Source organism: Halyomorpha halys, unplaced genomic scaffold (genome assembly GCF_000696795.3).
Source record: "Halyomorpha halys isolate HHAL.00 unplaced genomic scaffold, Hhal_1.1 Scaffold108.1, whole genome shotgun sequence".
NCBI classification, from domain to species: domain Eukaryota; kingdom Metazoa; phylum Arthropoda; class Insecta; order Hemiptera; family Pentatomidae; genus Halyomorpha; species Halyomorpha halys.
Genome location: NW_027112950.1, coordinates 2,070,905 through 2,080,451, shown reverse-complemented (window position 1 = coordinate 2,080,451; position 9,547 = coordinate 2,070,905). Strand labels below are relative to the sequence as shown.

Genomic DNA, 9,547 nt, shown 5'->3' with positions numbered 1-9,547 from the left:
ATCTAACATGAAATTATCTAGCACTAGCCATAACTATATTAACACTAAAACTGAATAAGTAAAACAATAAACTATAATAAAACACTATAAACACTTATAAACTATAATAAAACACTATAAACACTAAAATTGAATAAGTAACTTAAAACAATAAAAAAAAGTAAACAAAACACAACAATTTCGCTATAATAAAAGACTAAAACTGAATAAGTAACTAATAATAACTAAAATAAACAATAATAACTAGAAAATAACTAAAATAGACAAACAAAAACGAGGGTAGACAAAGCACAAAATTGGAGTAAACAAAAGCACAATTACAAAATGGCGAATATCCGTCCACCTCTAAAACGGATATCGAAATCTTGATATGAACCAAATATCACAATATGATTATTAAATAAAATAGTATTTTATTATATATTAACAAGAAAATTATTCAAATAAAATTGAAATAGTAAAAAAATAAAACCCTCGGACACTAATATTGACAATGGTTAATATAAGAGTTACCTGACTCGAATTAATAACATTTACACTCCGAGGATAACGGTTACAAAATATACCTGTTACGGAACGAGAGGTTCCGCGCCTGGAGCAGGCTGATAGCGCATGCGCTGATGGTGCTCAGGGTGTTGCGAGTAGTATCGAGTAGTCACGCTCGTCTTCTCCGCAATCAACGAATTATAGCATAGCCGGTATTGGTATACACATATTATGACCGAACATCAATGATCGGATTCAGTTTGTAATTTAAAGTGAGCAGTTCATAGAAAATCTACTTTGTGTTATAACTTACTTGCATTCTTTATATCAGGTTATCTTTCTGAGAGAGTTCTTAGCCGTTACTTGAACTTGCTATGAGGAAATGACCCGCTGGTTATGAACTTGAACTACGCCCTATGACCCGTCACCTCCAACCTGGCACGAGATTCTTAATTTCAAATCCTAGTTTTAGGTAACGTTGGCTAGTATTGTTTTCAGTTTTTGATAATGTTTCTAGTTAATATACTTTTCATGTATTTTATTCAAATTCCAAATTATTTCCTATCTCTGTTCTCTGAGAAGTTGATATTTATTTCAAGTTTTGTTAAGAATATTGATATCAAACAATGTTTATTCTGCAGTAAATTGTCTCCTTTGTGATTTATCCTAAAAGTTTTTTTAGTTTAATACATATTATTTGTACATAATTGAAGTGTTTTATGTATTTACATTTTCAGATCTTTATAAAAACAAATTAATAATCTAAAATGGTTGTTCAAAAAATATGTTGCATTGGGGCAGGGTATGTTGGAGGCCCTACTTGCAGTGTGATTGCGTTGAAATGCTCTAAAATAAAAGTAACAGTAGTTGATAAAAATGCAGGACGAATAGAGCAATGGAATTCTGAAAAGCTTCCGATTTATGAGGTTATCATCTGAGTTATCTGATTTTGTTGTTATAGATTTATTTATTAACTTACTCCAACTTCTTACTATGTTTTAGCCGGGTTTGGATAAAGTTGTAAAACAATGCAGAGGGAAAAATCTTTTTTTTTCTACTGATGTTGAAACAGCTATACAAGAAGCTGATTTGATATTTATTTCTGTTAATACACCTACGAAAACTTGTGGGAATGGAAGAGTAAGCAAAATTTATATCTCTCTTTTCTTCTTCTTTATTACTTTCTTAGTTGTAATTAATTTAATAAAAATGTTAGCTATTGTCTCAATTCTAGGGTAGAGCTGCTGATTTGAAGTACGTTGAATCAGTTGCTAGGATGATAGCAGATGTTGCTACAGGAGATAAAATAGTTGTTGAAAAATCTACTGTTCCTGTAAAAGCTGCTGAAAGCATTATGAATATTCTTAGGGCCAACCAGAAACCTGGAGTTTCTTACCAGGTTTTACTGTGATTGCTTATTACATTTTTGTTGTTGATATGCTATATTTTCTGTGTATTAACGTTCAGTTTAATTTTTTATTTAAGATTCTATCCAATCCAGAGTTTCTTTCTGAAGGAACTGCCATTGATAATCTTTTAAATGCTGATAGAGTTCTTATTGGAGGTGAGGAAACAAAGGAAGGCCAATTGGCCATTGAAGAACTAATTTCGGTTTATGAACACTGGATACCAAGGTCAAAAATATTAACCTCAAATATATGGTCCTCAGAGCTATCAAAACTTGTGAGTGAATTATTCAGTTAAATTTATTTTCAGTGGACTCTTCATTGTATGTTCTATTCAGATCAAGACGCTTATCATTTGTATAAGAACAGTTGTTGCTATGAATATTGCATAGGCCTAGTTAAATATTCCACAAAACATTTTTGTTCGTCAAGGAGGTAATATTTACTTTAGTTTATTTTAACTCTGTAGGATAAGTGGTTGGTTGACTGCTCTGTGTTTCAAACCTAAAAAAAAGCCAGGTACAAGTTCATTTACAGTTAATTAATGTATTATAACTTGTTTATTAATGTTCTATTTTATTTTTTTAATACCCTTTGAGTGTCAATGATAAATTGTCATTTTCTAACATTATTAATTTATTTTTTGTTATTCTTTATCTGTTCAAGTTGAGCCTGTATTATAAACACTGTTCTAAAGTATGTCTATGGTAGTGCATCAAATCGATGTTGATTTTTGGAATGAATTAATTCTGATGCTGTGTTCAGAGCATTAGAATTAATTCAGTCCGACGACTACTGCGATTAGAATGTGCCTGGCCCTGACATAGTACTTAGTGTTATTCAATTGGTTTTAGAACTCCTTTCTCATTTAATCTGCCATTTTCTGCGAACAATCTTGTTTGATTGACGGTCAATAACTGATGTTATTCTGAGAACCTAATACTGTCCTGATAGAGTAAACTCCTTTTTTGGTCTGTACTTAATCCAGTAATATTTATATCTATGTGTCCTGTTAGTAAGATGAATTGTTTTGTCGCTCTAAAGCCATTCGACTGTTTTAAATTTCAAAGATGGTTTAGATTTCTGGATGATCCGGGTATATAGAATCTAGTGCTTTTACTTTCTGACTTGCTAACGAGTCAGAATTCACTGTGATGATTTTACATCCAACTTCAAAGGATGTTAAGAGCCATTGCATTATTATTCATGTTTACTGTATGAATATGAAGTGGGTATATCTAACTTAGATTTATCTGTGAACATTTACTAGTGCTCTTGTTTTAATTGAATGATTTTTTTTTTTTTTTTATCATTTGTTCTCCCATTGTATTTTTTAAAATTAATTATAATCACTAGGGATAAATTGTGGGTCAGCCTTAGGCCCTAAGAGGAACTGTGTTGATGTTGATTCATTTCAGATTTATGTTTTGTAACTGAGAATCATTCATTATGACTTTACTACATATGAAGCATGTATAGTATTGTAATTGTGAATTTCCAATCCGTGTTTTTATAGATAAAACATATTTTAATGTCCTATGAGATCAAATGATGTGAGTTGAAAAATAGTCCATGTTTTTGTTTGAATAGCTTAACTCAAAAATTTGTATAAAAATAAACACTTGAAATCAAGTAATTAAGGTAGACAAATACCTCTGATACCACAGTAATCAGTTCTGCTATAATGGAATTACCACTTTATATTATGCTTTTTTATGATTTTCTCAAAAACTGTTTTAGTACCAAAGGTAATTATCAAAAATTATTATATTATCTAATTTAAATTATTTGAGTCCTAAAAAAAAATATTATGAATGGATTGGTTTTCCAAAGGCATTTTGCTTGTTTACCAGTTACCAATTAGATACCTTAATAAAATATTATTACCATTGAATACACAATACATCAGTGAGTGGCTATTGATTAATATATCCCTCAACACTACATAACTGAACAGAGTATTTATTTACAATTTAATATATTAATGAATAGAAATATATTAATGATTCCAATAACATACTGATTTAATATAATGAATAAAATATAATAACAATGATTCAAATTGATTGTTTGGCCATAAAATATTTTACATTATATATACATTGTATCTTTCTCAAGGAGTCACCCAGTCTTATACAATTATTTCTTCCTGTATCTATTAGCTCTTGTTTATGATTCCTCGAATTTCGATAAAGGACTTCCTATTGCTTTGACTGGTGTCAATAGTTTATATGACAAACCACAGTTTCACAGGTTCAATATCACCCAGTACTTCAAAGTTAGGAACCTATTTGAAAATATTTATAATATTGAAATGTTCAATACATAGCACTTAGTAAATAAATGCTAAATTAACCCTCAGTCAGGCGTACCTAATCTGTAAGTGTGACCAAGCACAGATGTTTCCAAAAACTAGATTTGGGCTGTAGTAGCTTCCTAATTCCCCTTCTCTCTCGCAAGGATAGGATTACAATTTCCCCAGTGCACTGTTGACATTACGCAGGAACATGTAGATATTAATATAGTAGAGAGAAGTATTGTCATTATGAATAATCAAGAACTGATTGTTTTGAAATGAGCAAGGATTAATTTCTACTCAAAATAGGATTTAAGTGAAAGTTGTGTGATGTGTGTACTGCACCAGATTTTATTTATTAATTTTTTTTTAGTTATGAGAGCTTTGTAATGAATTAATATACCTTATTTTATCATGCCATAGGCGTTGATGACCAGAGGGTTTTACGCCTTTAAGCAACAATCAACAACAACATATACCTTATTAATTTATTGATGTACCTTATTAATTTATTAATATACTGTATGCCACTTTAAATTACTAGGTTTATAGCCTTTGCATATTTATTAAAAATTAAGTTTTATCTTCTTTGTAAAACTATAATATATTTACCTTTTTATAAGTTTATATTTAAATTATTATTGCATTATAATAATAAAAATGAGTGATAATCGTGCTGTGTATGTTCTTTATTTAATTTAGTATTTTTATTACTTTTATTTATATCGTTTAACTTTATTATGTAATGTTTTAGGCAGCCAATGCTTTCTTAGCACAAAGGATTTCCAGCATTAATTCATTGTCAGCTGTGTGTGAGGTTACTGGTGCTAATGTTTCTGAGGTAGCAAAAGCTATTGGCACTGATTCAAGAATAGGGAACAAATTCTTAAATGCTTCAGTTGGTTGGTATTTTTTATTACTCATAGGCAAAATTAAATAATGTATGCACTGATGTACTGATTTTATTTTAATTCCATCTTTTTTAAACTGAATTTTAGTTCTTTCATTTCAAAATCATACTAACTTCAAGAAAGCTATTTTCATAAAAGTATCAATGAATTACTTTCACGTGAAAGGAAGGAGGCAGCACTGTTAGTTTGTGGTTGCAATAAATTATTTTATTTTGTAAGACTATATGGGTTAGCTGATTCTTATTTGTGGATGTTCTTATGCTCAGGTAATTTTTTATCGAAACTGTACTAGGATAACTATGAAGCAAGTAGTTGAAACTAGAGTCAGTCCATATGATTGTGTTCTCTCAGCTCGTTTGATAAATCTTGGTTTCACTCATTTTGTTCCAAGTGGCCACATGAGGCATAATTGAGGGTCTGGGGACTCTGCTTTAATGGTCACCTACACTTGTAACCAGTTCAGTAGGTTTACTATTATTAGTCAATCAGTCTATCGTTAAACTGTCATATGGAGCTAAGCTGTTTTTATCACTGTTGGAGACTGCTGGGGTGTTTGCAACACTTGCTGAAAATTAGATTTTTGAGAGTAGGAATGGGGAATATAAAAGTCTTTGATTCAGAAATTGAGGAGGATTGACTTATTACTCCTATTTCAACTTATTTGTGTTATATTTTGACCACACCCCCCCCAACCATCTTCTCCTTGTATAAGTCATCAACGGTCAACTATCTCTCATGATGATTAAGAAAGACTTTGGAATCCTAACTCCTGTGTCTTGGTCCTAGCCTGGCTGTTGCCATAATTTATTCTGTTATATCAACTATGGATTGACTTAGATATCCAGAGGCCTTCCTTGGGCCGAGGCACAAAATGGGTACTTCATTCTTCAATGAACTGAGGAGAAAACCTGGCAGTTGTGTTTTGTCATCTTGGTCAGATCACTTTCTTGCATAACCCTTAATAATGAAACAGTTCTTCCTAATGAAATACTGACCTTCTCCCCTACACTCTACATGGTTTGTATTGGTTGTTTATTTCAATTGTTATTTTTTTCCATCTCATGTTGGCTAGCTAGATATCATTGTTACAGCTTCTAATTATCGATACAAAAAACATACATCGATTTCTTTAATTTATTGAGTGTTTCTCAAGGAATTGGAAAAAACTTCAAATTATGAAGAGTTGACTGTACTGAATTAGACAAGTAACACATTGCTACAGTTCTGTTGACCTGGGATCAAAGACCACTTTCAAAGATAGAGAAATTTTTGAGTTTGAGGCATTTGTGGATTGACTTAACTATTTGGAATTAAACAACCATTTTGCCTTTAGGTGTAGTTTTTAAAATTTTAATTTTGTTGTTAATAAAAAAAGGGTAAAACCTTTTGACTGGATAGTTATTTTGAGGACTTGTGGCATTATTTTTTTTTTTTTTTCAGTTAATAAGTTTACAATAATTTATTGACAAAATTAATGCTGAAATTTTAGGATTTGGAGGAAGCTGCTTCCAAAAAGATATTCTGAATTTAGTCTATATCTGTGAATGTTTAAATCTTCCAGAAGTTGCTGCGTATTGGCAACAGGTTAGTGATTTCCTTTTCTCATATTTCATTATTTAAATCATTTTATTTTGTCGTCAATTTAGCCACCAGAAACAGATACCAATCCTTCATGATAAACTTCTTAACCAGCCAAACCCACTTGTTTCTAATCTGGCTTCTCCTTTATAACCTGATAATCCTTCTAGGTGCCTGAAAAGAAGATGGCTTTGAGATCTTTAGAAATTTTATTGGAGTTCTATCAAGGGGTAGATTCTCCACATGTCATTGTATAACTAACATCAAATTTACTGATTATTTATATTTTAAATATAGTTGTAAACATCAATAAATAAATTAAATTAAATCATATTGCGCTGGTTTTTTTATTTTAAAATACATTATTAGAAAGTAAATACTTAGATTAGTTAAGACTAGTAAGTTAGTAAATACTTATAGGAGTTAATATTTAGTATAAATATTATCAAATTTCATCGACTTCTTTTTCTTGTCCATATGAAAAACTAGTTTCCTAGATACACCTATGTTTCAGCAACAGCTTGTCACTTATTTTATTTTTGATTTTATTATCAAAAAACAAATTAACCTCAAATTAAAGGTAATTAAATTACTTACTCAATAGACATATGCAGTAAAAGATAAACTCCAGACAAAGAAATGAAAAATAAAAGTTAGAAATAATGAAAAAGATATACTGATTTATTTAGTTAGCAGACTTTTTTTTTAATATATATTTCACTTCTCGTACCCCTTTAAAACATTTAAGTTTTACTTCTTAAGGAGGGCAGGCTAAATGGGTAGCAGTGGTAAATAAAAAAAATCTTTATATATTTTTTTTATTTATGTAATATATTTTGTTCTTCCATTATGATGAGGTGAACCTAACATTTATATTTTATTTTAAGGTTATTGATATAAATGAATATCAGAAATCAAGATTTACATCAAAAGTTATAGAATCTTTATTTAATACAGTGACAGATAAACGTATTGCTATTCTTGGCTTTGCATTTAAAAAGGACACTGGCGATACCAGAGAATCACCAGCCATTTATGTTGCAAAGACTTTATTGGATGAGGGAGCTAAATTGCATATTTATGACCCAAAAGTGAGTTTTGTTATGTTATCTATTGATCTGATTTTTTTAGTTTTGTATTGTAAAAGGCTTGTTCCTGTGCTTTTATGAAGATTATTTATCGCATGCTTTACTCATGTCATTATAATGGAGATAGGCCTCTAAACAATACAGACTTTTTTTTTCCTCATGTTTTTTATTTAAAATAAGATATAAGTATTTATTAGTAATGAAGAAAAGTTTATAATAAACCTGATTAAAAAAAAAATTGTATTTATTTATAGTAGAATAACACATCAAAAATGAAAAAAATATTGCATATGTCCTTTTTGAAGTTCATAATTACAGTTGATGTGGAAAAAGTGATATTTTTACTTTTTGAAATCAGCATCTTAACATGAGAAAGAGCTATTATGAATAATTGTTTTTTCAATTTTTTGTCTACTCAAAAAATAACATTATTATTACATTTAAACCCGTTAAAACTAATTATGAAAAATTTTAAGGTGGAACATGTTCAAATTTATGAAGATTTAACCTATGCCACTGGCTCAAAAGAATACGTGAAGGAACGAGTTACCTTATTTCCTAATGCATATTCAGCTACAGAACAGACGCATGCCATTGTTGTCTGTACAGAGTGGGATGAGTTCATCGTAAGTATATTTTGTCCTGTCTGAATTATTATTTCTCAGAGCCTAAGACTTTGATTTTATTGAAGGATATCAGAAGTTGTGAATTATCGTATTTATCTACATTAATTTTGAATGGGTATTTGGAGAGAAGAGGGCTTTGAATGGTTACTTTAAGCATATATTGACAGTTTTAGCCATTATCTGTCAACTATAAAGTATACACAGAGTAATTATTTATTTTAAAATTATTTCTTTTAATTTTTGAAGAAGAATTAGGACGATGAATCGTCACAATGAATTATACTCATTCATCTTAGAGAAATATTGTTGCAGTTTTATTCTTGTGATCAGGATATGAAAGACATCATAGGAAGAGATCCTATGCTTCTTGGCAATCTTTTATTGGTTAGCACCTAAAAAAACAAATCCCGACCTATAAAATTTAAAATTTGTGGAATGCTGAAGATTTTGTTTTTGTCGATTTCTCTCTAATTCAATTATAAAACCCAGAAGTAAAAAAGAAATATAATAGTGGCATTTGAATTATTTTGGAATATTGAGGCTAGTGGTAGCTTCATTTAAAGTGTACCAAAATGATCTGATAAATGTGGGATAAAGTTTATTGCAATTGAATAAATAATAGATTAAATTATACAAAGTAAAGAAAAGAGAATAATTTATGTAGTTGTTCTCTTTTAGGAAAAGCATTTTTTTACCAACAAAAAGGAAATAAAACACTTTGTACTTCTTGTCTCCAGGGTTAATAATGTATTACTGTAAATGTTATTAGTTATTTAAGAAATATAGTTATATGTATTTAGTGAGATGCTTTATAATAGTTATCAATGTATAAATATAAACAATTAAAAAGATTAACACATTTTCAGACCCTCGATTTCAGAAAAATTTATGAGGGCATGATGAAACCTGCTTATGTGTTTGATGGAAGAATGATATTGGATGATGAAAAACTTTCAAAAATTGGTTTTCACGTCCATACCATTGGTAAAAGGAATTTGAGAAGAGGAATCAAGAGGACTTGGGGAGGACTTGACTGTGCTTGATTAAGTTATTTTATTATTATTTTGTTTATTGATCTGCCACTATATACAGTATTCATTTTAAATATTATATTTCATCTTTATTTAGCCAAGCTATTCCACTAATTATTTTAACC

At 29.7% G+C, this 9,547-nt stretch overlaps 1 protein-coding gene across 2 annotated transcripts; it reads left to right on the top strand.

The window, feature by feature from the left end:
- Nucleotides 1-605: 605 nt before the first annotated feature.
- sgl (UDP-glucose 6-dehydrogenase sgl) lies at nucleotides 606-9,501 on the top strand. 2 transcript variants are annotated; one of them, XM_014415941.2, is made up of 11 exons: nucleotides 606-698; nucleotides 818-958; nucleotides 1,224-1,412; nucleotides 1,489-1,626; nucleotides 1,721-1,885; nucleotides 1,972-2,169; nucleotides 4,943-5,090; nucleotides 6,589-6,683; nucleotides 7,565-7,768; nucleotides 8,242-8,391; nucleotides 9,258-9,501. In XM_014415941.2, the coding sequence occupies exons 3-11, from the start codon at nucleotides 1,254-1,256 to the stop codon at nucleotides 9,432-9,434; spliced, it is 1,434 nt and encodes a 477-aa protein (XP_014271427.1). In that variant the 5' UTR covers nucleotides 606-698; nucleotides 818-958; nucleotides 1,224-1,253; the 3' UTR covers nucleotides 9,435-9,501. The 2 variants fall into 2 exon arrangements, with proteins under 2 accessions (XP_014271427.1, XP_066906718.1); XM_067050617.1 differs by having other exon boundaries at nucleotides 688-704.
- Nucleotides 9,502-9,547: the final 46 nt, after the last annotated feature.